Below are 27,932 nucleotides of genomic sequence, written 5' to 3'. Positions count from 1 at the left end.
GGAAAGAGAGATAAGCACCTTCCTGAGCACTTGCACTTACCCGGCATGGACTATTTAACATGGACTGCTTTTCCCTTCTCAGTTGCCAGGACTGCTCACTGCACACTGGCTCTCGGGAGCATTTCCCAAGTCCCCATGACATGAGCAAGCACCATAAAGCAGAAATTCCCACATCCACAACTCCAGGACATAGCTTTCCCTGAGCACCCATGCTATATATCCTTTCTACTGTGCTAATATAGCCTGGTGTCCCTAGGCGAACAAATTCCAACATATGTACAACTGAGATCGAGCACTCTCTCCCTCCTTCACATTCCCTCATTGGCTTCTTTTCCTATATTATTAGCCAGCAGGCTGACCTCCTCTGGTCTGTGAGCCCCTGGAAAACAATGGCTATTTCTCATTGTCTGTTCCCCAGGACCTGGCAGAGTAAGCAGTACCCAATCAGAGCTCACTCCGAACTGCTGAACTAATGAAGATTTAAAAGCTTTCGTGAAGCTGGCAATGAAACACAAAAAAAAATAAAAAATGAATTAAAAATTTTCTTTCTTTTCCTCAGTAAATGAAGTTGAAAACATAATGACAATATAGCACTTAATGACCCCTCGTAGTTGCATGCTCATCTTCTTTCTGTAGGTAACTCATTAAAAACCCAGAGTGTTTTTGGCACTGGGAAAACATGATTAAACCATTTAAGAGCTATAAATAACTCTAAATTTTGTCTTATAACATGTAGCTGGGGGAAGGGTTATCTTAGGAAGTACGTAACACCACTGTTGTCTTCTTGAGAACTCTACTGTGTTCACCTGTGAGCTCCTAAACTATGTGGTCAACAGATTCTGTCCCCTATGGATTTACTTATCTGCCAAGTAAAGCCAGCTCTAGCTGTCTCCCTAGGAAACCCCTGCAAGTGGACAGTCCAGATGTGTTGTTTTACTTATTTATGCACAGGACAAATATTTCATGGGCAACTAGTATATGCCCCACATTTTGTGGGCTGGTAATAGCATAGCAGTGAGCAAGATGGACAAGGTCCTTGCTGTGGTGAAGATTAGTACCTGGCAGAGGTGACTGCAAATTACTAAGAAAAACACAGATATGCAAAGTGATGTGAAAGAGGTAAACAGGGTAGTGAGCACCCTCAGGAGCTGACCACACAGCACAGTAGCTAAGACATAGTGACTATATGGGACAGTGACTCCTGGTCACACCACCCCTACATGGAAAGTGCCTTAATAAATGTCAGACAAATGGCTAAGGTTGTTAGTAGCCTCATTCTCAGAAGGTAAAATCAACCACTGTAACACATATCCAAGAATCTTCTAGTATCCTCCTTTCAAGAGATCTCTTCCTTGGTATCTCTTTGCCTGTCTCACCATTGACAGGTGGTCTAATTAATCCTGGTCCTTTCTCCACTCCTGAGGTTCTGTCTCACATAATCCTGTCTCCTTAACCATTTTGAATCTTCAGCTTTTCAAGGGAGTCTACTCCAATGTTCAAATAAGTTCTGTCCTTCATTTAAACATGTATTTTCTTTAAAAGTCTAGTTCTGCTTTATCCTTCTATTTGACTTGCCCAAGGTCACCATTAAACTTCTAGAGTTAGGGTCAAGTGAAAGAAAAAGTAAAGGCAGAAAGAAAAGAGTGTAGAATATACTGCTTTAGAGGAATAATGTTGCCCAGCTAAAGGACATATTCTATAATCATCAGGAAGCCCAAGCCAAGGAACACAGACACACACACACACACACACACACACACACACACACACACACACTACCATGCACTGTGAAATCTAGGGTAAATAAGGAGGCTTCTCTGAGCAATGGCAAAGAGAACAGACACACACACACACACACACACACACACACACACACACACACACTACCATGCACTGTGAAATCTAGGGTAAATAAGGAGGCTTCTCTGAGCAATGGAAGATGGGAAAAGTAGCCAATATGTTCTTCTGAACATACTGGGACAACATGAACATGAACAAACATGTTCTCCAGAACATATTTGTGGGTCAGAGGAGCTCACCTGTACAGATACATAATCAGGTGCCAGGCCATACCAAAGGCAAGGCAGGACTATGATGCTCAAGACAAGAGTCTGTCCCTCAACAACTGTAAGAACAGTTTTTCTGTCTGGGAAGCCAAGGGATATCATTATTAATTGGCATATTTTAAGCCATTCTCACTAAAATATCACCTTCATGCCATTAATATTCATTTCAAATGCCCACTAGCTATGAAAGAATAGCAATTAGTTAATAATGTGCATTATTAATATCAATAGTAATTGACCTTCATGGAGTATTATAATATGCACTTTTACGCATCATTGTATTCAACCCCACAGTGAGCCTCCGGTTAGTTTTTATCATCCCCATTCTACAGACTAGGTAAGTGAAGTTTGTATGGGGTGAACACACACGTGCCAGGCAGCAGTACCTAGGGCGATACCTTTGTAAAAAATACACACACACATCAAAATATATACAAACACACATATTATAAACATCCTCCTTTGGAACTCCAGAGAAATACTTTTTTTCACCATAAACAACTGGAGGAAAAAAAATATAAAATAATAAATAATACTGTTTCCTGGTAATCGCAAACATCAGTGCCAATTAAGCAAGTTTCCAAATGTTTTCTGAAAAAAGTTAGACACGCAATCCTCCTATTGCTCATATACCTGGTTTTTCAAAGGCCCAAGGAAACCTAGATTTTCCGCCATCCGCTGAGCTTGACTGTCCTTCAGACCTTCAAAAATGTCAATTTGCTCCTAGAGGGAAAAAAAAAAAATCAAATAAACAAAACTAAGACAGTCAAGCCAGAAGATTTACAACCTCAAAGAAAATGCTTAGTACTTATTTGCAAATGAGTAATTAAAGTGTGGCACCTTTCCAGAGATCTCTGAGCAGGGCTACTGCAGCTGCCTATAGGGTATGTTTTAATTAGCAGACCATCTATGAAACAATCCTTCCAAAAACTATATAATTCTTCAAGGTGGCATGCTGACAAGACAATCTGATGCTGGTTTTCACTTTTAATTACTATACAGATGGCACTGACGAATATTTAGTCAGTTAATTTTTATGACATCTTTTGGAAGGCTTCCAAAGTAAGGTTTTCCTGTCTAATATTGCTATTGAGTTTAGAGCTTGTCATACATAGGTTAAATATTACCTTATGATTTAAACACTCAATTGATGATGATAATTATTTATAATACCTTTGTTCTACAACATGCCATTCTCTCAAAGACACTGCATGCTATTCATATATATTTCATGTATTCTCTTAACAAACGGAATGGCATCTCTTAAATAATGTTAACTTTGAAAATGGTTAGGTATTACTAGTAAGTCTGTTTGTAAAGATGCAATTTAACTTCCAAGGCAATTAACTTATATATGTAACACTAATAAAAACATACTATTTTTTTGAGAGGTTTTTTTTTTCGCTATAGGGCGCACGCGCTCGCCAGACCGAAAGAGAGAGACATAGAGACAGAAAGCGAGAAATCACCCCCTAGAGGGGATGGTCATGCCGCAATCCCTTCTCCTCCATTCTCCTCTCGGGATCTTGGGCATGCACACACACGTGCCCGGCGTGAGTTTTAAGCCATCGGGTCCGGGACACGAACCGCGGTCGACTACATGGGAGTCCAGCGACATAGCCATTACGCTAACTGCTGGTTCCCAAAACATACTATTTTAAAACAAATCAGCAGACTATGAACATACTTTCTAGACAGCTATGAAAACAAATTAAACTCCCTGGGCCTGGTAGGTGTCATGGTGGTGAAGGGTGCAGGACTTCCACATGGTCAACCCTGGTTCGTGTCCCAAACCCGGCGGCTTGCTTTCTCACTTTCCCTCTCTCTTTGTCTCACTCTGTTCCCCTCTGGTCAAATTTAAATAAATAAAAAGTTAAATAACATAATTCTTAAAAAAATTAAACTCCCATTTTTGAAATTTTCTAAAAGAAATAATGAACGTTTCTGCTAAAAATGTTTGATGTCATTTTTGATAGTAAGAACCCAGATTAGGGCCAGTAGTGTTTAAAGTGGTTGGCTCCCACATGGCCACTGTGTGCTTTAAGTCCAAGAACTGGGGGCTTGAAGAAAACATGCTGACTGTATGTGTGCACGCATGCATGTGTATGCCCAAAATCCCTATAGGAAGTAAAAATGGAGAAGGGACTGTAGTGTGACCATCCTCATGAGGAGTACTTTTTCACTTTCTCTTCCTCTCTTTCTCCAGCAAGTGCATGTACCCTCTGGCAAATAAAAAAAAAAACAACACGGTAGTTATAGTTCAAAAGTTCTAAAAACTACACACACACACACACACACACACACACACAGGAATACATAAATAGCTTTGGTGAGTAAGCTCTTTATCTACATAGTTTTGTTCAATCTTTATATTTCACAGCATAGAAATTATCTCATCTTCACTTTATGAATAAAAAAACGAGGCTGAGAGATTTTAAGAAATGTGCTAACTAGTTAGATTTGACTTCAGAACTCTTTGACTCTAATCTAACCTTAATATCAGTAAAATCGACAAGATTTCAAGGATTGAAACCTACTGACAGAATCTGGATCTTTGGAAACCAGCAGATGGCATAATGGTTATGTCGTTGGACTTCCATGTAGTCAACCATGGTTTGAGTCCCAGACCTGGCACCTTAAAACTCACACCAGACATGTGTGTGTGTGTGTGTGTGTGTGTGTGTGCCCAAAATCCTGAGAGGAAAATGAAGGAGAAAGGATTGCAGCATGGCCATCCCCCCAGGAGGATGATTTCTCACTTTCTGTCTCTCTGGGGAGTGCACACGCCCTATAGTAAAAATCTCTCTTAGGAAAAAAAAAAGAATCTAGATCTTTGAAAAACACTATTTTATATCAATAGTATTGAGAGGCCTCAAGACCTCAAGGTCTCTACTTAATTCCCATCTGGTCTCCTCAGAGAGAATGTCTGGATCACAGAGCTAATCAAGAGGAAATGGAAGTATCATAGTCCTTCCCTATTCGTTCATTCTTAGGGCACGCAGAATAAAGAAATGAAAAGGAAGAAAAGGCAGAAAGGAGGAGAGATGAAAGAAAGGGAAAAGCAAAAGTGAAAGTCCTTGCATTCTGAGTCTATACCTTAATTATACCTAACTTCAACTGGATACCAAGTGATAAATAGGACTCAACACCCTCATATCTCAAGATTTATTGCCCCCAGCCTTACACTCTACATTAAATATTTAACAGTTTCTACAATAACTGTTAACACAGGATAGCAAGAAATTCAAACTTACCTTAAAAATAAGTTCTGGATTCGAAGCTGCCACCTCTTCAATGTCAACACCCCCTTGGGGACTGCCCACTAGCACAGGGCCATTGCAGGACCTGTCCATCAAAATTGCCAAGTAGGTTTCTCTGGAAATGTCCAAGGCTTCAGCAACCATCACCTATCAGATTAGTGGGAAAACCAAATTAATTCAGCATCAAGTTGATTTCCACTTGTAAACCTATACAAACTTGTTACATAGATCAAACAGCTTCATTTCAGACTCCTCAAATCCAGCAAGCTGGCTTCGGAGAGTTGAGAGTTTTGCTCGCCTGGTGTACAATGACCCTTTTCATCTCCTTATTTCATCCTGCTAACTTGTTCGAGTGACAGGCATTTGGTCTGCCTCAGGAGTCTTCCCACTTTAATCTTTTTTTTCCTTCTTTGAGTAACTGTCACTTAGCAAAAACTCCAGGGAAGCAGTTGTTATTTTAATTTGAGATATTAAACAGTACATATATAATATTTCACTCATTATTCTCAGATTTCACTCATGGAAAAACCAATTTGATTGCCAAGGAAGAATTCTCTTACAGTATGTTTGAGGCTTCATCTGTTTGTCTAGTTCTGTCTCTTAGATCACTGTATTTTATGTCATTTTATGCTTTATTATCATTTACAAGCTTAATACTTGCTAGTTCAAAAATAATGCAAACCAACCAAAAGTACACAAATGAGAAAGTAAAAATAGCTCCCACGGGCACTATTCCTACCTCACACATCCTTTTGGCCCCAACAGTAATAGTAGTCATGAGCTCACCTGGACCCTTTGTGGCAATTAGAAAAAGGCACCCACCCTTTGTCTGGAAGGATGAATGTGATCACGTGCCAGAACCAAGACTGGGCAAGATGCAAGTGGAAGGAAGAGATTCATTCCTTCCTTACTACCTCAACCAGGTGTCTTTTTGTTCTGCAAAACTTCAATGGCACAAACCAGCTGACCAGCAAAACCCCTGACTAATTAGTCAATCCCTTTTGTGTATCTGCCAGCATCACAATAATGAAATCATCCTACATATGAAAGCTAATTATACATACTGTGACACCTTCTTTTTTCTTTGAATCTTAATACAACAACTTGAACATCTTTCTAAAGTCTTTTCTTTATTTTGACTACATAGTACTTACATGTTAGTACTTATTTAGCCTTGTTCCTATTGACAGACATTAATGGGGACTCAATTTTTCTAAACTGCTACTTTAGTGATTATTTTTGTATATGTATCTTTGTTCATTTATTTCAGTATCCTAGTAAATAAGAATCCCAGGTGTGGGCTGGGTTTTTTAATCTGCATATTTAGAATTAGGAAAAGGACTGTCAAATTGACCTTGAGAGATGAAATGTATCAACTCATGCACTCAAAAAGAATGGAAAAAGATGTCTTGGATTATATTTAAAATAAAAATACTTCTCTAAGAAACCAGTAATAGAAGTAAAAATGAAAAAGAGATTTCTCTTGCTTTCTTTAAAACACTTTTTAGTAATAGATTTCATAAGTATCAGTAGATTTTAGATACTCAAATGCCATAAAAGTTGTTTTAGGTCACATGAAATAGGATAAGTATACAATCATCTAAAAAGTTATCAGGAAATGAACATAGAATTCGTTTTTTTGTTTTTGTTTTTTTTACAAATGTTTACTGACTATATCACCAGTTAAAAAGTGAAATTTCTTATAAGGATCTTCATACTGAATCTTTTCTTTTTTCTTTTTAGATCTTTGCCCCTGGGCATGTGCACTCACCAGAGAGGAGAGAGAGAGAGAGTGAATGGGAAAGTGAGAAATCACTCCCCAGGGGATATGGCCATGCCACAATCCTTTTCTTCCATTCTCCTCCTGCAATTTTGGGTATGCATGCACATGTGCCCTGCATGACTTCAAAACCATTAGGTCTGGGAATCAAACTGTAGTCAGTGATGTGGGGATCCAATGCCTTAAGCACTGTGCCACCTGCTGGTCCACATACTGGTTCTTTTATCATAAATGGAAGATCATGAGTATGTAAAAACTATTCTTAGCACATGTTAGAAATAACAGAACCATTTTGATTTCAAGTTGTTCTTTCCAGTAATGCAGGTCACTGAAGGTCAAACCAACAGCCAGTACCTAATTCTTTTGTCAACATTTGGGTTGCCTAAAACTCAGGAACTTTCCTCACAATTTTGAAGTGAGGGGTGAGAAAATATCTGAAGCAACAGCATTTAGTACTATTCTTTCCTTAATGAAAACAGTTAACAACTTACAGTTTAGGGAAATAACATGAAGTTTGTTTTTAAAAGCATCAACATCAACACATGTATTTTTCAAAAGAATTATTTACTCAATTTTTAATTTATTTTAGTTTTAACAGAGCTAAAGAGAGAGAGCAAGAGAGAGGAGGAGAAAGCAAGCCACCAGGTCCGGGACTGGAACTGTGGTCGGCCATGTGGGAATGTCCAGCGACTTAACCACTATACCACCTGCTGGCCCCCAATACATAAATTTTTAAGGAATTAAGATCATCATTCCTTTTAAAATAGTTAATAGTTAATAGGAGAGAAAGCGGTTTTAAGAAATTTTGGAGGGCTGACAAGTGGTGTGGTGGTTAAGGGCATTGGACTCCCACATGGCTGACCATGGTTCAAGTCCTGGCCCTGGTGGCTTGCTTTCTCACTTTCCCTTTCTTTCACTCTGTTCCTCCCTGATCAAATTAAAATAAAAAATAAAAATAGAGTTAAATGAAATAATTATTTTTTTAAAAAATTGATAGGTAGGCATAAGATTCAAAATGAGAAATAAGCTTGTATGCTTTCGGATTTACTAGTGTAACTACTATTCACTTTCTAATACAGAGTTAGTCTAGCAAATGATACTTAATAATTTTCAGTAGTTATTCTAAGAAGCAACACGACATCACAACATTTTAGGATAAGTGTCATTCAAGAGTCCTATTCTTAATCTCCTAAAATGTTGACAAATGCACTCTGTATTCCATCAAATTCTATTTGTAAAGGCTAGCTGCTGTCTCAAACAGCCCTTGCTTGGTAGCAGTAATGCCACTCTTTAAGAAAATGTCCCCTGGAAAGTGATGATTATCAAAGGGTAACCCAAGAAATTTTACACAATCACCAGTTTTGTTGACATTGTTATGCCATCATATGATCTAGGATGTCAGAATATTTTATGAATTTTTACAGAAAAACCTAAATGGACTCTACAAACATCCCAGGAAAGGTTCAGGTACATTTCAAAAGAGCTTCATCTATGAGTTACATAAAGAATATTACCAACACATCCTTTCTGTGGAGTTTTTCTATACAGAAAGCTTTTTAAACTACCTGAACACACTTCTCTCCCCCCCCAAAAAAAAAATATTGGGCTACTCAAATTGTGATCTATAGATGAATGCCAGTAAGCAAACCATTTGTAAATGGATTGTGAAGACAGAAGACTTAAAAGAATACTCTCGATTTCTGAGTTTATTATGAAGCAGTAACCATTATGAATCACATATCACATGAAAATTTACAGTCTCATATTCCCATCACTATCCCATGGAATACATAACACATTGGCGCAGATTTCGAAATCAAACACCTGCTGTGCACAAAGGTATGTATGAGTTTAAGCAGCTTCTCAAATAAACCTTAGAAATGTGGGGACTTCTGCTTTTGAGAAGATGGAGGAGACATACTTTTCCATATCCCTCCTGCTAACTACAAATAAAAACTTTGGATAGTAAGTAGACACAAAATTGAAGAGGACTGTGAAAGTGATAAAGAAGACAAACTAGGGAGCTTGGGGCCCAAGGAAGGACAAGGTGACAAGTGCCCTGTGCTTTATTTCTGCCTCATAAATCTCACACTGGTACTGAGAAGCCAGCAACCCAGAAACACAAGTGGGAACAAAGAAATATTTAGGTGTATATCTGACAAAACAAATACCAGACTTGTATGCTGAAAATTACATGAACTGATAGAGGAAGCCAAAGTAGACTAAACAAAAGGAGAGACATATCATATTCAAGGCTACAAGACTTAGAACAAAGATGCTAATTCTCTTCAAACTGACAATTCTTGTCAGAATCTCAGAAGTGACAAGAAGATTCCTCCATGGCTCCTGACAACTAGTGATTTCAGTGGAAAAAGAGAAATGAAGACTTTCTACTGATAATTCAGCCTCCAGCCTACAAACTCCAGTAGAGAGAGAGGTAAGGGGCAGGCCTTCAGAAGAAGATGCCTCCATGGCTCCTGAGAATTAGTGATTTCAGGGGAAAAAAAGAGAAATGAAGATTTTCCACTGATAATTCAGCCTCTACCGCACAAACTCGAGTGGTAGGGAGCCCCTCTAGCCTTCTCTCTGTCTCTGTCTCTCTCTGCATCTGTTTCCTTATTTTTTGGTAATTTTTCCTTTTTAAAACTTTTTAAGGTATTTTCTTGCTTACAGCCCCACCTTTATCTTGCTAATAATCCCCTTCCCCTCTCCCACCCAAGAGAGGCAAGGGGAAGGCATTCAGATGAAGATTCCTCCATGGCTCCTAAGAACTAGTGACTTTGTGTGGTGCACTCATGCACCATGCAGTTTTCTATTTTTTGTTTTCTTTTTTTAAAATTTTTTTTACTCATTTTTATTCCTTCTTTTGCTCTCCATTTCTTTGTTGTTGTTATTGTTTCTCCTCCTCTGTTTCCTCTTCTATCTCTTTTATCTCATCATTCTGGTCCTCAATCTCCATCACTGTGTCTCTAGATGGATCTAAGGGAACCATAGCCAAACATCCAAATACTATTAAGGTTAACATATTCCTCAAAATCCACTGAATCTGCTGCACAAAGGGATAAAAATGGTACAACAAAGAGATTCCAGATCACCTCCTTCTGCACACTCTGGAATGCTCAGATTGAACTTCAAGAATTAGGAAGAAACACACCATCCATTAGATGACTAGAAATGACCACAGGACCACAAGAAATATGGGAAAACAAGAAAATCTCTCTCCTCCAAGGGAAAAGAATAACTCCTCTTCATCCACAGACAGCTCAATGGAAATCATGGAAATGTCTGATAAAGAATTTAGAACATTCTTAATGACAAAGCTTACAGAGATGGAAGAGAAGAGAGACAATGAACTGCAGAAGAGGCAGGAGAAAGGAATTGATGAGTTCCAGGTGAGGAAATTTCTGCACAATCTAAAAGAGGAATTACACACTTTAAAAAATAATCAAATGGACCTATTAGAGATGAAGGCTATAACACAGGAAGTCAAAATCTCCCTTGAAAGTATTAAAAGCAGACTAGATCATACAGAAAATCAAATCTCAAACGTAGAAGATAAAATTGCTAGCCTAGAAATATCCACCATGAAGAGTGAGAAAATTGCCCCCCAAAATAAGAACAATATACAAGAAATACTAGATACCATCAAACGTCAAAACATCCAGATAACTGGCATCCCAGAAGGCGAAGAGACTAATAAGGGCATTGATAATCTATTCCATGAAATTCTGCAAGAAAACTTTCTAAATCTAGAGAGGCACTCAAAGATCCAGTCCCATGAAATACAAAGGGTCCCAAATAGAATCAACCCAAGAAGATCTTCTCCAAGACACATTATAGCCAGATAGACCAAAGTCACAGACAAAGACAAGATACTAAGATTGGCAAGAGAAAAACATCAAGTTACCTACAAAGGATATCCCATCAGGTTAACAGCAGACCTCTCATTGGAAACAATGTGAGTGAGGAAAGAATGGGAAAATATATTCAAAGTGTTAAAGGAAAAGCAATTTCAATCAAAAATATTATACCTGGCAATATTATCCTTCATATGGGAAGAAAAGAAGAGAACATTCTCAGATAAACGAAGCATGAAAGAATTTACCAGCACCAGACCAGATCTCCAAGAAGTTCTCAAGGGAGTGCTATACCAGGAAAATTAAATATAGACACACAGAAATAAGAGTTCAAAAACTAAGAAAATGCCCAACTTAATCATAGGAACAAGTCTGGAGCTGAATATTATATCCCAGAATTTAACTGGGAAGACTGAACCAAACTAGAAGATAGATTAAGTACATGAGACGGAACTGGTGAAATAGCATTTTATGACTTTTGACTAAAACATTGCTGATTTTCTTCTAGGCTTTGTTTTCTGGTTTTAAGGATTTTTGTCCTGTCTTGAGCTGTCGATAGGTTCGTGTACCTACTATTTGAACAGAATCCTAACCTGTTTCCTGGTTTTAAGTTTTAAGCAAAGTTCCTTAGCATTTTTTGGATTTATTAAAGTTAAACCTGCTTTTCTTGGGGGAAAAAAAAAAACAAAAAAACCAAACAAACAAAAAACTTAGTGTCCCAGCTAATATAGGTTGTCTGTCAAGCCCAGGCACAGGTGGCATCACCCAAGGAGACAGTATAGAGCAAGGAGAAAAAATGACCCATGAACAAGCCCTTAGGGTTGGAAGCAGGAAGGAAATCAGGAGCAGGAAATGACATGGACACCAAGTGTGGGAATGAGCACCTGGAGTGACAACAACTGAGAGCATAAGAAAGACGAGGAAGGGAAGATTTTGAATCTTGAAAAACATTGAGAGCTCAGCAGGAGCCATGTGGAAAGCACACAGGGGCATTGAGGATAGAGGGAACTGAAGAATGAAGGAAGGGAGACAGGAAGGTGACTCTGAGAAGTTTGCATGGGGGTGGGGGAGCATGAAGACACATGGTGAGAGATGGCACCCGAAGTTTGCTTTTCTTTATATTTCTTGAACAGGACAGAGATGAACAGCTTCATCCACCTCCTGGAAAAAGCCAGGAGAGAAAAGGCTGAAGACACAGGAGAGGGGAAGGAGGGCAGTGTCTCACTCTGGATGGCTGGGTCATTCATTCACCATATCTTATTGAGCTCTTAGCTTGGGCGTGGCAGCACCATGGTTCAAGCCCAGCCTCTGGAATGTTCAGACCTTAGTTTTGCTTCTACCAAGCTAAGTGATCTTGTTGAGTCACATATACCTCATTCCCTCGATTTCCTTGGCTGTAAATGTACGAATAAATGTAACCTGTATCACATACTTGCTGTGAGGAGTAAACAAGATAAACATGAAAATATATCAGCAACATTTAATGAAAAAAAAAATCTCAGAAGTATTTTTTGTAGATAAAGGCAAGATTATCTAAAGTGTACACTAAAAAGCACAGAAACTAGAATAGGCAAAATTGGTTTTGAAAAAATAAATAAATAAAGCAAGAAGAGTCAGTCTAACAAATTTCACGATGTATTACATAGCTACATAATGAATACTGTGTGGTACTCGTGGAAGAATAAACATACAGATCAATGGAACAGAAGAGAGACCCCCAGAAGAGACCCATACAAATATGCTCAGCTAATTCTTTTATTTATTTATTTTTTTTGAGTGGTTTTTGCTATAGGGAGCATGCGCTCGCCAAAAAGACAGAGAGAGACAGAGACAGAAAGCGAGGGGGGATGGCCACAACGCAATCTTGGGCATGCACGGGCATGCACCCAGCGTGAGTTTAAGTCACTGGGTCCGGGACTCAAACAGCGGTTGACTACATGGGAGTCCAGTGACATAGCCAATACGCTAACTGCTGGTCCCTGCCCAGCTAATTCTTGATCAATTTAATGGAAAAAGCTAAGTCTTTTCAAAAATGGTGCAGACACAAGTGAACAACCATAGGCAGAAAGAAAGAAAGGGCAAAAGGAAGGAAGGGACGATGAATGGATGGATGGATGGATGGATGGATGGATGGATGGATGGAAGGAAGGAAGGAAGGAAGGAAGGAAGGAAAGAAGGAAGGAAGGAAGGAAGGAAGGAAGGAAGGAAGGAAGGAACGAACAGAGGAAGGAAAGGTAAGAATGAAGGAAGAAAAAGGGTAAAGTAAGTAAGGAAGAGATGAAAAAAAAAAAAAAGAGAAAGGAGAAAGAAGAAAGAGAAGGAAGGAAAGAAGGAAGGAAGGAAGGAGCCACAACCTGACCAACATGGAAAGGTTCTGGGTTCACATTCAGAGACTATGAGTATGTCAGAACTATAAGTGCCCGTGATCCAGGGCTGGCTGAGGCTGGGGGTGAATTGTAGATAAGGACCCTCGTAGGGGTGCTGTCTCTCTCTCTCTTGCTCATGGAAGAAATAAGCAGATAAATTTTTTTTAAAGGAAAAATATATACATATATGCACTCAAAATGGACCACAGACTTTAAGGTAGAACTTAAACTATGAAACATATGGGGGGAGGGGAAGAATCTTCATTATCTAGGGCTAGATAAATAGTTCCTAGAGCTGATACCAAAAGCACAATCCGTAAAGGAAATACTGACATATGAAGCTTCAGCAAAACTGAACACTTTTGCTGACTAAAAAAATTTTGAAAATTAGAAAAACCCTGTTACAAACATGAATAAACAAGTTGTACACTGGGAGAAAACATTTACTTATAGAGCACACATCCAACAATGAACTTCTATCTAGAAAAACTCTCAACTCTAAACAGTCAATAAAACACAATCCATTAAAAACATTTTGGTCTATTCAAATTGCTATAACAAAATACCTGACACAGGTTGTTTACAAAGAATAAAATTTTATTTCCTCACAGTTCTGGAGGCTAGGAAGTCCAAGATTAAAGGATCATCATTCAGCTTTTTGTTAGTGCCTTCTTGTGTCTGCTCATGGTGGAAGCCAGAAGGACAAAAAGGCCCAATCTAGTTCTTTCTACAAGGCACTAGTTTTTCATGACTTAATCATTTCCCAAAAGGTTTTACTTGTTAAAGGCCACCATGAATGGCATTAAATTTTCACATGGGGGCCAGTAGGTGACGTGGTGGTTAAGGCACTACACTCCCATATAGCTGACAATGGTGTGAGTCCTGGACCTGGAGGCTTGCTTTCTCACTTTCTCTTTCTCTCTGTCTCTCTCTAGTGAGTGCACATGCTCTATAGCAAATTAAATAATAGCAATTAATTAATTCTTGAGAAAAAATTTTTTTCACATGAATTATGGTGGGGGACATTCAGACCATTGCAGATATGAGCAGACAATTCACCAATGAAAATCTACAGATGGCAAGTAGCCACATGAAAAGATGTTCAATATCTTAGCCAAAAAATGTAAATTAAAAACAGAATTAGGGACCAGCAGTTAGCGTAATGGCTGTCACTGGACTCCCATGTAGTTGACCGCAGTTTGAGTCCTGGACCCGGTGGCTTAAAATTCACACCAGGAGCATGTGCATGTGTGCCCAAGATCCCAAGAGAAGAATGGAGAGGGGATTGTGGCTTGGCCATCCCTCCTGGGGGGTGATTTCTCATTTTCTGTCTCTCGTCTCTCTCTCTGTCTGGAGAGCACACATGACCTACCTATAGCAAAACCTGTCTTTAAAAAAAAACAGAATTAAATATCACAATGCACATATCAGAATGTCTAAAATAAAAAAAATAATGTCACTGTCAAATGCTGGCTAGGATGTGGAGAACCTTGGTCTTTTCAAAACTGCTAGTGGCAATGTAAAATGGTACAGTTACTCTGTGATATCTGGAAGTTTGCTTTTGCTTCTCTCTCTCTCCTTTTTTCCTTTCTTTTTAATTTTTTTTTTCTTTTTTAGGTTTTTGCCATAGGACACATCTGTTCACAAACGAGAGTTAGAGAGGGAAAGTGAGAAATCAACCTCCAGGAGGATGACCATGTTGCAATCCTTTCTCCTCCATTCTCATCTTGGAATTTTGGGCACACACGCACACATTCCTGGTGTGTTTTTAAAGCCTCTGGGTCTAGGACTCAAACCGTGGTTGGCCATGTGGGAGTCCTGCACCTTAACCACCACACTACCTGCTGGCCTCACAGTTTCTTAAACAACAAAATATATGACTATTGTATAACCCAGCAATTCAAGGCTTAAGTTCACCCTAAAATATGTTTATGAATGTTTACAGTAGCTGTATTTTTTAAGAGCCAAAAAACTGGAAACAACCCAGATGACTTTCATTGGAAGATGGTAAAATAAAATATGGTACATCCAGGTCATAGTAAGAAAAAGACCGATTACTGATCATACAACAACCTCAAAGCATCCTTAGAATATTATGCTGAGTGAAAAGAAGTCAGTTTCAAAAAGTTATGTACTGGGACCAGCAGTTAGTTTAATGGCTATGTCACTGAACTCCCATGTAGTCGACTGCAGTTCAAGTTCCGGACCCGGTGGCTTAAACTCATGCCAGGCACATGTACGTATGTGCCCAAGATCCCGAGTGGAGAAAGGAGGAGAAGGGACTGCAGCATGGCCATTCCCCTTGGGGGATGATTTCTCACTTTCTGTCTGGCGAGCGCACACGCTCTATAGCAAGAACCTCTCAAAAAAAAGTTACGCACTATATGATTCTAAATCACACTCTAAAAATGTTTGTGTATCCTCCTCCCCAAAGCAATCTGTATATTGAAATCTAACCCTGAGTGAAGGTATTTAGAGGTAGGATCTTGAGGTAGGGGGTTGTGATTAGGTCATGAGGGTGGTGTTCACATGAGTGGGATTCATGTCCTAATAAAAGAGTTCTCTCTGGAACCAGCAGTTGGTATAATGGCTAAGTCGCTGGACTCTCCCATAGCAGACTGTGGTTTGAGTCCCGGACTTGGGGGCTTAAACTTACACCAGGCGCATGTGCGTGCGTGCCCAAGATCCGAAGAGGAGAATGGAGGAGAGGGAATTGCAGCGTGGCCATCCCCCCTGGGGGGTGATTACTCGCTTTCTGTCTCTCTGTCTCTCTCTGTCTTTCTGGTGAGCGCACGCGCCCTATAGCAAAAACCTCTGAAAAAAAAAAAAAAAGAGAGAGAGTTCTCTCATCCCTTCCACCATGTAAGAACACAGCAAAAAATCAGACTCTATGGACCAGGAAGAGGAAATCTGTGGGCACTTTAATCTTGTACTTCCAAGCCTCAAAAACTAGGAGAAACAAATCTCTGTTGTTTATAAGCCAGTCAAGCTAGGATATTCTATTACATCAGCCTGAACTGGCAAAAACATAGGTATCGAATATTTACTGTGTTAGGTCCTTAGGTATGTATTGACTTACATAATCTGTAACAATCCTATCTGGCAGGTTATTGTAATCATTGAAAAGTAAGAAATGAACTATTTAATATTGGACTCCATTAAACATAATATTAACAGAAAAGTACATAATTTTCACTTGAACCTTTATTGTTATATCCCACAACCACACTTGGCACATAAAAGAAGCATAATAGTTGCTTCCTAAACACATAATCACATCTATGCAGGCTCTTTCACTTACAAGCCTCACATATTAAATGTTTATCCTCACTCTACCAAACTGCGCAGTACATACTAAGTGATAATGTTACTCCCTGACTCCAGCTCAATTCCTGATCTTCTGCAACCCCTGATGGATCAAAGAAGATGCAGTGGAAAAAAAATCCTGGGAAACAGAAAACCTGAAAAAAGCTGCTACTTTTGCTAAGACCTTCTATGAACTCTCTCTTTGCTCACCTTGAAACTGAAAGATATGGTCATTATGATTCTAAAGGTTTCCCCACATATCATAGTATTCAGAATACTCACTGTCGCACTGCCTATAAAACCCTCAAGACAAATGTCCATCAATGCAGGGTTGGTTAAATACTAATTACATGGGCCAGTTTTGTAGGCTAGCGGTTAAGAGAGTAGGATCTTACACAGCCAACTGTTGTTCAAATCCTGACAGCTTGAAAAAGATGCAGGGTACATGTGTATGCATTCCCAAAATCCCAACAGGATAGAGAAACGGAGGAGAAGGGATTATGGTGTGACCATGCCCCATCAAGGGGTGCTTTCACCCTTTCTCTCTGTCTCCAGTGAGCAAATGCACCCTATGATAATAAAATAAAATATTAATATTATATACTCATTCACTGGAACACCATGCCACCATCAAAAAAAAAAAAGAGAGAGCGAGAGAGAGACAGACAGGACAAATCAGTGGAGTAGCAGTGGCGTAATGCTCTGTGATGCTGGAAGCACCTGGGAAGGTTCCAGTATCATATCCTGAAGTCTCCCTGTGAATACTGAGTTCATGCACATGTGCCCGTGACCTGGGCTGGCTGGCGATGGATCATGATTCGAAGACCCTATTGGGGGGTACATGTTCTCTATTTCCCTTTTTCTCATGAAAGAAATAAATACTCATAAAAACAGAAGGAGGAGGAGATAGAATCAGATATGCTGACACAGAAAGATGTTGAAGATTCTATAGTAAAAACTTGGGCCAAATGGTGTCAGAGTAATAAAACGTGATGCTGTGCAATGCTGACTGACATGGGAAGGTTCTAGGTTCAAATCCAGAGACTACCCTGAAGGTGCTGGGTGCATGTGCATGTCTGTGACCCAGGGCTGGCTGGGGCTAGGAGTAGTTCATATAGTATCAAGATCTTGTTGGGGGTGCCACATCTCTTTTTTTGTCTGACTCTGTTGCTCTTGCTTATGGAAGATATAAATATAATTAGAGAAATCCATGATCCTTAGAGTTTATATAAAACATTCACATAAAACAATAAATTTATACTAATAGAAATATTAATCATGTTCTCTAGGGACAGATTTTGAATAAGTTATACAGGTAAAGCTCATAACCAGATTAAAAAAATAAAAGTAGCTGCCCAGACCAAATAAGAACAAGTTAATAAAATGAAACACTTGGGTTCTCAACAGTCTTGCATCTAGCTGAGAGGCAGCAGGAAATGGGAAATAACCGTAACCAGTTTTATTTGCAGCTGCCCTTAACCTTCAAACAGGCTCATGTTCAGTGTCCCAGTCTCCTTCCAGACCCTTGTCCTTTTCTGCACTGGGATAGATTCTCTCATGGTATTCTAAGAACTACCTGGAGATTTTTTAGGTTATCTCAAGAAATTTCCACAAAACTCTCTCTGAAAAGTGAAAACAGAATATACCACTTCAGTGTCCCCAAGCATGGCACACTGGTAAAGATCCTCAGTCTATGACTTTGTCAACAGAGCCGACAGCTGTCTCCCCAAAATGCAGAGCTCTAGTTCTCTGTTAGGAACAGGGCCTTCTGCCATGGGCGCTTCCCAGGGCCAGCATGGGCCATCTGTAGAGTCGTACAGGGGCCCTTGCTCAACTACGTCCCACTTTTGATTGAATGTTCTGTTCTAGCTATCTTGAAACATGAACAATGGTCTCTGCCTTTGTATTTGGCACTGGGTTCTTTAAGTCAGCTAGTTTCGGTGTCTTGATACATGATGGGAGTATGGCAAAAGATGAACAGGTCGGCAGGATGAAGATGCAGGTTATGGCCTCAACTCTGTGACTTAGTATCTTATAATCGAGACAAGTCCGTTTCCTCTGGGCATGTGTGTGTACATGTGCATGCACATGCACATGCTATACACAGTTGGGTGTCCCAGCAGACATTACTAATTAATATACTCCAGGCTTAAATAAGCATGGCACGAAATGGTAGTAATCTCAAAATAAGGTAGAGGGGAAACTTACAGGGAACTCTGATAAGTAAGACTGAGGGCAGGGTTGCACAGAAGCAGAGAATGATCCTCGCTGACTATAACGTGTCTTTTCACCTCTAAACAAAATCTATTATGCTCAGAAAAAGCATCAACCACTCAACCCAACCCACTTTTACTAAATGCTAATGATATTACTATTCTAAAATCCTTTCTGGTTTCCCTCAGACATATCGCTTTCGAAACAGATTATGCGAAGTTTAAAAAGTAAAATGGCAGATTGTCAAAGATCAGTACTTCAGTAGAGTCTGTCGAAACTAAAGTATGGTTTTCTTTTCTTTTTAACACATACATAGGAAGTTACCAAGAGCATCTATATTACCTTTTTAACTTTCACACCTTCTTTTGGAGTTTGTTTTGTTGCTAGATTATATCCAATCATCTGTTTAGCCAGCTGTCCCACAACTTTAGGACTAAGAGCAAGAGGGAAAAAAAGGAGAAAAAGAAAATCAATGTCCGTTGAAAATCATTTTAAAATGGAGTCCACATATCCTCTGCCCACACTGCAGAAGGTCCTCCTTTACCCTCAGAATCCCCAGGTCTTCTGCTCATACACTATGTGCCTAGCACCATACTAGAGACTCACTGAGAGCAAAATTCAACTGAAGGAATGAATGAGACATAAGCTGTTTACTGACCCTTACTACTCTCTCCCCTCAAAAAAGTTTCAGTCATAGAAAAGAGATAATGCTGAAATGCATAGCGGATTTAGAACAGAATTCAATAAAGACTTGAGATTGGACAATGTGAAAAGTATTGAACAAGATAAGGAAAACAGTAAGGATCAAAGTAAATAATAAAAGGCATATACAGGAACAAGGAAAAGAAAGTGTTCAGCTCTGAGAGTTATAGGAGATGAAGTTGAGAAGCCAGGCTCAGACAAAGGACAGTTAGGACTGTCAGATGTAAAGTACAATTGACACCATTGGTAATGGGGAGCCACTGCTCGCCAGACAGACAGACAGAGACAGAGAGACAGAGAGTGAGAAATCACCCCCCAGGGGGGATGACCACGCCGCAATCCCTTCTCCTCCATTTTCCTCTTGGGCTCCTGGGCACGCACGCACATGCGCCCGGCATGAGTTTTAAGCCACCGGGTCCAGGACTCGAACCACGGTCAACTACATGGGAGTCCAGCAACATAGCCATTACGCTAACTGCTGGTCCCGGTTCTTGAGCAGGGGAATGAATGACAGTACAGATGAAGTACATCCCTTGCAAGTGGTATCATTTCCAACATTTATGATGAATCATTGGCTGCCTAGGAAAGAACTGTCAACTTTGTTGTTGTTCAGAGGGATTTTTGCTACAGGGTACCTACACTCGCCAAAGAGACAGAGAAAGAGAAAGTGAGAAATCACCTTTTAGGGTGAATGGCCATGCCACAATCCCTTTTCCTCCATTCTTCTCTCGGGATTTTGGGCATGCACACAAACACGCCCAGCATGAGTTTCAAGCCTCTAGATTTGAGATCCAAATGGCAGTGAGCCTTGTGAGAGTCTAGCATCTCAACTGATATGCCACCTTCTGGTCCCAGGACCGTCAACATTTATCAGTTAATTAAAAAATCCTTCTATGACACCAGAAACAAAACTAGGGCACTCCTATACCTCTACTTACTATTCCCTGTTCCTAACCCCATCTCAGCTCTCTTTCTCAGTGTTTCTTTCAATCTTGAGCAAGACTGTCCATACTGGCTTGGCCCAAAAACAAAGAATGAAAACCCACAGACATACTCTTTTGTTAAATGAACACCTCCTTTTAAACCGCTATTGAAGACACCTTTGCCTCGTCCTCCAGCTAAGATCTGGGCTTTTAAAACAATTTCTTTAGCATCTGAAAAAGAAAAATACAGAGTTGGTAGTTAATTTAAATGATCTTTTTCTATCTTTCTTTTCTTTTTTTTTGTTTTTTAAGTAACAAGGAAAGCAATAATGACATACAGCTTCCTAGGGACTAGAAAAATGCTCTCTCAAACCAACTTTCAAAATAAAAGCAATAAAGGGCTTCAAAAAACATCAATGTGCCTAAATAAAAAGCATGTTTACCCAGGACAGTCAAATGCTTCTTACAAATTTAATCAGTGAATACTAGATCATCCCCAGGGAAAGCAAAGCATGTGTTCCCTTGCTCTTAAGAGTGTGTCAGAAGATGCTAAATAAACCCTAGACGGAGGTATTAATTTTACTGTGTAATGACACTCCCATGTGGCAGAGACACCAATCTGCCAGTCAGAGGAGGTGACTATCTGTCAGCTATTGGAAATGTCAAAGGGAAGACTGGATTACAAAGGGAAAAGGTTGGAACACTAGACACAAAGAACATATTTAATAACTGTATTCTAGGAAAGCAATAGTTTTCTGAACAATTCTATATATTGTAGGGCTAGTCAAAGGAGGAGGAAAAAATTAAACTAAAAACAAGCAATATTTTCAAAACATAAGCAAAGTAACAAGATATCCTGGGGGAAAGTGTCTGTGGAATTTTTGTTTCTCCGTATCCTCAAAAGAAAGAGAAAATTGTCTCTTCTTAACCTTTTAGAACAGAGTTATTAACTTAAATATCTTTATGGGCTTGGCAAGAAAGCTAGGTGTTTGACAATATCCCAGGGATAACTGGGCTTTTAACAAACAAAACAGGTCCCCCCTCCCCAATCACCACCACCAAAAAAAAAAAGACAACAAAAAAACAGCCTTCAAATCAAATCTGTTTAATAAAACAAACAGCACACATGTTCAGGTCACAGCTGGCATCCTGTGTGTAAAATCAAAGAAAGAAATCAGACAATTCTTATCTGGCTGCATACACGACGTGCAGACCTAGGTTTTAACTGGGCCTCACCCCTCAGCCAGCTGTGTGACATTAGGTTAGTTACTTAATGTTTCTGAGTCATGGTTTCCTCAGTTGTGAAATGATGATGAGGGTTATTTCATTCATTACATGAGATAATACATCTAAATGCTTTAATCCCAGAGCCTGAAAAATCATATAATTAAAGACTTACTGTCTTGATTACCTAGTTAATTTAATACCTTTGTTTGTTATACAGAATCAAAAGGATCACTTTGGAGATTATAAAAGAAACTAATATTTGTGGGTATCTGTCACCATTCATGTAAGGCCAAAAACAAACAAACAAAAAAAACAAAAACAAAACCAAACTCCATTTCAGCTGTAACTCTCATTATTACTATAGTCAAACAGGAAAAGCCTCGAAGGTTTTATCATGAAGGCAATGGGGAGCTACAGAAGGATTTTATACTATGAAGGCATCGGGCAGCCTCAGGCTGGTATAGCACCAAGGCTTGTTCATTGTCATTGGCTGGCCTTCCTTCGACCTATATTTGATTATATTCAGAGTCAGAGCTGACTTCCTCTCAGGAGCTCCTTCTTAGAATGCTTCCCTAACACCCTCTGGCCATAGTTCCGGCTCTGTATGTGAAACATCTCAGCATCAGTCAAACCTCTTACAATAAACTGGTTCTCATCAAGCTGAGAAGAAGACAAACTATGGTTACCACCCATTATCAGAAACTACGCAGGAAAAGAACCACCTAAAACGAATGTGTTCCATGTTTACTGTGCTCCACGTGAGAGTATCAGAAAGAGCAGGGATACTGGAGCTACAGAGACCCTGGTTAGAATGTCTAACTCCACCCATCCCTTTCCTTGTGGAGAAGAGGAGACAGATTCAGAAAGATAAAAATAGCCTGCCTGTCTATAAAGTGGTCATGTGAAAGGAATCTTTATGTTTCAGTGATGTAAAGAATAGATGGGATAAAGTAGATAAAGTGCTTTTCTCAATGCCGGCCTATGGTGAAAAAAGAAAAAAAAAAACAGTAAAAATATGAGTTATTATCATTAGAATTATTTCTAGCAATTACTAAAAAACAATTTCTTATTTGACTTTGTTTCATTATTTTTAATTTTTACTTTGCTGGATGGTGTAGGTGCTCACTGGAGAGAAACAGAGAGAGAGGAGAGTGAGCAGCCCCCTTGGGGATGGTCACACCACAATCTCTCCTCCATTTCTCCCTCCTTTGGGATGTTGGGCATGCACACTTACACATCTGGTGTGTTTCTCAAGCCAGCGTGTCTGAGACTCACACTGTGTAGTTGGCCATCTGGGATCCAGCCATTTTAACCCACATGCCATCGGCTGGCCCCTATTTGTCTTTCAAAGACACATTCTAGAAAAAAAAAATTTGCTACCTATTCAACTGTTTAATTATCATCACTTCAAATTCTTCTTAAAAGGATAACCAGCATTCCACTGCTGTTACCAATTTTCATATCCTTGCCTTCTAGAAGAAAGTGTTGCTTTACCTTCCAGGCTCTCTAGTAGCAAAACTTGAGAGCCAGACAGAATACCTAATCAGGCATTGATAACTGGCACTAGGTATGCCTGATTAGATCAACTTTAGTCACTAACAAACAACACACAGAAACAGTATTATCTTCAATAGTGTTGTCAATTGCATGTCACCATTTGACCTTATGTCAAAAAGACCCCACGCTACCCAGGTGGCAGATCCAGCAACTACTTTGAAGCCTGTGAAGCTGTACATTGGAACAAACAGAAGAACAAAAACACTATCCAATCTATGTACATCTTCTGCAACTTATTCCCCAGGTCAAAGTGAATTCACTAAAATCTTCTCTTCTGGTTAGACCTCAAGTGCTAAATCAATAAAGCAGGTCAGCACCCAAAAATAAAGTGCATTTTTCTCATCTTGAGGAAAGCCCTGATGAAGTAATTTAATTCACTGGTTATTTATTCAAGGTGCTGAAAATTAAGTAAAGCAGCCAAATACTATTCAGCAGTAACTAATCTCTTCATTCTATATTTATCAAGTTGGTTCACACTTACTTAATTTCAATTGTTCCCATTCAATTTAAAGACCTGATTTCTCCAAAAACTCACACAGCTTTTTAAATATTATCTCCTGTCCTTATTCCCAACAAAATTACAAAAGAATTCCTATACATGAAATTCAATTTTTGTCTGAATAAAAGGCTAAAACCCTATTTCAGGATGATAAGTTAAAAGGAGAGAGGAAAATAAAAATTTACTCGAATAGAGTTTGTATAGAAGTAGATTGTGCCTGTGCACTGATATCCATACTATTAGATTCTGAGCTGGTGAACTCAGGCCTCTACATCTCCAAAGACCTCATTCTTAACTGTTGTTTTTACATGCAGTGGCCTAAACATGCAATACATACACTATGTTGTGTCACTTTCTTGATGAGTTTCTGGTAATAAACAGAATTGATGGCTAGGCATCTACTCATTTGATATAGGAGGCAGTTTAAATATTTTAGGTGAAAAAATACTGTAAAATCTATTTGACATGGGCTGACTCTATGGCCTGGGAGATTTAGTAACTGGATCCTACAGAGCCTAAGGCACAGTTCAAGTCCTAGACCCAGTGGTTTGAGAGACATGCTAGGCACATATATATTGGTGCCTAAAATCCCAACAGGAAGGTGAGCAGAGAAGAGACTGCTGCATGACTGTTCCCCGTAAGGGGTGTTTTCTTCTCTCCCTCTGTTTCTTTGTCTTTCTCCAGCAAGCACACACATCCTCTAGCAAAACAAACTAAGAAGCAAACAAGCATATTTATAAATATGTAAGACCCAAATACTCTATCACTTTAAAGAACAATATTTAGAGCCACTTAAAAAGCCTAAACAAAACCCTACCCCATGAACATATTTTACTCTTAGCTTAGCTGCATTAAAACAATACTTTTGCAAGTATTTTCTGCTCATTCTCTCTCTCTCTTTTTTAATTTGCTATAGAGCATGTGCGCTCACTGACAGAAATAGAGAGTGAGAGAGAGGAGAGAAAGTGAGAATGCATGCCCCCCATGAAGGAATGGTCACGCTGCAATACCTTCTTCTCCATTCTCCTTTCATAATTTTGGACACACATGTACATATGTTTCATGTGTTTATCAAGCTGCTGGGTCCAGGACTCAACTGCACTGTCTGACATGTGGGATCCAGTCACCTTAACCACCACACCACCAATTGGCCCCTTCTCATTCTTTATCACACAGTTTTATACTGATTTTTACAGTTCCCTCAATAGTCCCATGCTGGATAATAAATATTCTTGGAAGCAGTGCTAAATCTAAAAGAAAAAAATAGTTGAAATTCATTAAGGAAGCATAGCAAGAGAGTCATGACATTAGTGGGACACAGAAATGGTTTATTACCTGTTGATGATAACATGCATAGTATTCTCAACTGGACTGGTCTAGGAAGTATTTCATGTTGAGTAAATTCTTTTTACAAGCAAAATGATATATAGTGATAGAATGTTTTTTAAAAATGAGAATAATAATAATAACAATAATCTGGGAAAAAATGATGAAAAGCAATTTGGTGATGATGCGGATAGTAATGTCCTTGTCTTGACTGATATGCATTGTATTCCTTCTGGAAAAAGAATGTAAAACACTAAAGATATATGTGATTCAATGTAATATAAACAAGATTACAATAATAAAATAAAATAAAAATTCATTATGAAAAGCAACACCTACATAGAATAAATGAGAAATGTTTTTAATTAGGTAAGTTTTGTAAAAGGGGTTCACTTTGTGTTTTAGAGATAGCATTCTGAAAACATATTTATACAAAGTAAGATTCATGAAACAGTTTGGAATCCTAATAGGGACCACAGTGAATATCTGAAAGTGTTAATATCAATAAGAATAAATAATTTTCAACTTTTTTTTTGGGGGGGGGATGGCCTAGAGGGTGCATGCATTCACTAGAGAGAAAGAGAAAAGGGAGAAAAACATCTTGCATGGGGAATGGTCATGCCTCAATACCTTCTGCTCCAACTCTCCCTCTTTTCAGGATTATGGGCATGCACACATGTACACACAGCACATGGCTTATTTCTCAAGCCACTGGGTCCAGGATTTAACTGTGTGGTCAGCCATGTGGGATCCAGCTATCTTAACCATCAGGCCACAAAGTCAACCCTCAAGTTTCTTTTTCAAACAATATAATGATGAGTCGAGTATCTGGATTACTGGGCTGGTCCCTGTAGTGCATCAATGCAGAGGAAGATGGATCCCACATGGTCAACCAAGGCTTGAATCCCAGCGTGGCAACAAGATGGATAAATGGAAGGAAAAAGACTGGCATGACCAAGTTCTGTAAAGGTGATGTCTTTGTCTGTCTCTCTCATGCACATACATGCACCTTCTGTCATTAAAAAAGAAAAAAAAAAAAAAGAAAGTGTTACTGAATTGGTTTTTATTCAGCATTGCTCTCTTCAAAAACATAATATTTTCCTAAATGCAAAATGTAGCACCGTGTATATTGATAATACAAGTGAGATGACTACTTCAACGATCATCTATTTTGAGTTAATAATATTGGACTTAGTGAGGAAACTATGATTTCTATGGTTCACTGACTGGAGCAAAATTGGAATATCTAGTTTTCAGCACAACTGCATTGTGTAATTTCTAGCCTTTCTTGAGGTTTGATAGAATTTCTAATTGAGAAAGTTAAAATGTTATTTCAGTACATAATTTACCTATTACCAGAGGCAAGGAGAAGGGGAGATGGGAAAGCAAGGGAAGAGTCAAAAGATATAATGGAAAGATGAACTTTTATAAAGAACACACAATTACAGAGAGATAAGTTAAGGCCTAAGTGCCAATTTCCAGAAGGAAATGAGCTAACTCCTGTGTTTTCATTATGACTCCAGAACCCAAACTTAAAAATGGAAAATTACCAATCTTCATCACTACTATGATATGTCCTGCAGATTCACATGTATTTCTGCACATAATAATTCACAACACACAATCCTAACAAGGTCACAGGGAATTCGATGATATTGTGATGAGTCTTTCCATACACTCAATGTTGTCTTTAAGATTGAAATAATTCCAAGTTGCAATATGTCTAACATGGACTCATGAATCCTGGGACAATTTCAAACACATAAGACAGTCTACTGTATAAACCATTTCACCACTGGTCACACCAATTGAATGAAGTAGATCAGAGATACTTGACTATCTACAGGACTGCTATCCAACAGAGATTAAAACTGCATATCTAAAAACAGTGATTTTCAATTATAAGTAAAAAATGGAAACAGAATCGTCCCTAGAATAGAGATTTCATGATACAAATGAAATGTTGTTCAGGAGATACTATTTCCCGTTAAGAAAATTGTTCACCGATAAGGCCCTTATGTAAGTTTTAAACCTAGAATTTCCAATTGAATGTGGTCTCTAATTAGTTCTACATTATAAAAAATAATTCTTCATTCAGAATCTCTGGGGGCATGACAATGCCACTTTGAACAGTCTGTTGATTATAAAGACAATAATATTTAATATTATCTTGACATGAAACATGTTTATATTTTCTGGGGAATAATTTTAATTTAAGCCCCTATAACAACTAAGTCAAAGTTTATTAAACCATTGTTTTTCTGTATTGTCACATTCTTAAAACACTGTATATGTACTGCATTACAGACTTCATTAAAATCTACAATGATACATTACCTTATTGTTCTGATCTTGTCACTGATGTTATTTATTGCTTTCATAACCACCATACTTCGTTGGTGACATTTTTTAAGCTAGATAAAAAAATTTCTCTAGAAAGGCACAATTCAGTTGTAATATCTTACTTTATATAAACATATAATTCTGAAAAATATTAATCTATAATAAATGTTACAAAGTACAATGTCCAGTCAAGCTAGGCTTGAGGACTAATGAACTATAAATAGAAAAATACTTGATTGGTGTTATAAAAAAGAGCCATGAGTTTTCCAGGTAGACAGGGCTGGGAGTAAAGGCATAAAAGAATAAACAACTAAGAAAGGTTATTTTTCTTATTCATGTATATTTCTTTGGCTTTCTTAGTAACCTATTTAAATTAGAAATCACTCTTCAAATAGCACCTCTTCAAACAAACCAATAAAGCATGCTAAGATTCAATACTACAGATCACTCAAATCTGTTATTTCAGATCTTAGGAAAATATCTATATATTAAAGTTTATTTCCCTA

The 27,932-nt window shown here is 38.6% G+C and overlaps 1 protein-coding gene across 1 annotated transcript in view; it reads right to left on the bottom strand.

The window, feature by feature from the left end:
- The window catches only part of SUCLG2 (succinate-CoA ligase GDP-forming subunit beta), a 303,376-nt gene that overhangs the window by 133,303 nt on the left and 142,141 nt on the right, over nucleotides 1-27,932 (bottom strand). The window contains exons 3-6 of the mRNA XM_006160361.3: nucleotides 20,606-20,705; nucleotides 19,192-19,282; nucleotides 5,321-5,473; nucleotides 2,700-2,789 (exon numbers count right to left, since the gene is read on the bottom strand). Of these exons, the coding sequence (XP_006160423.3) occupies nucleotides 2,700-2,789; nucleotides 5,321-5,473; nucleotides 19,192-19,282; nucleotides 20,606-20,705 (434 nt within the window). The remainder of the gene's footprint in view (nucleotides 1-2,699; nucleotides 2,790-5,320; nucleotides 5,474-19,191; nucleotides 19,283-20,605; nucleotides 20,706-27,932) is intronic.

This window comes from Tupaia chinensis, unplaced genomic scaffold (genome assembly GCF_000334495.1).
Source record: "Tupaia chinensis unplaced genomic scaffold, TupChi_1.0 Scaffold000682_1, whole genome shotgun sequence".
NCBI classification, from domain to species: Eukaryota; Metazoa; Chordata; class Mammalia; order Scandentia; family Tupaiidae; genus Tupaia; species Tupaia belangeri.
Note: the sequence above shows the minus strand (reverse complement) of the source record. Positions and strands in the feature narration are given on the sequence as shown.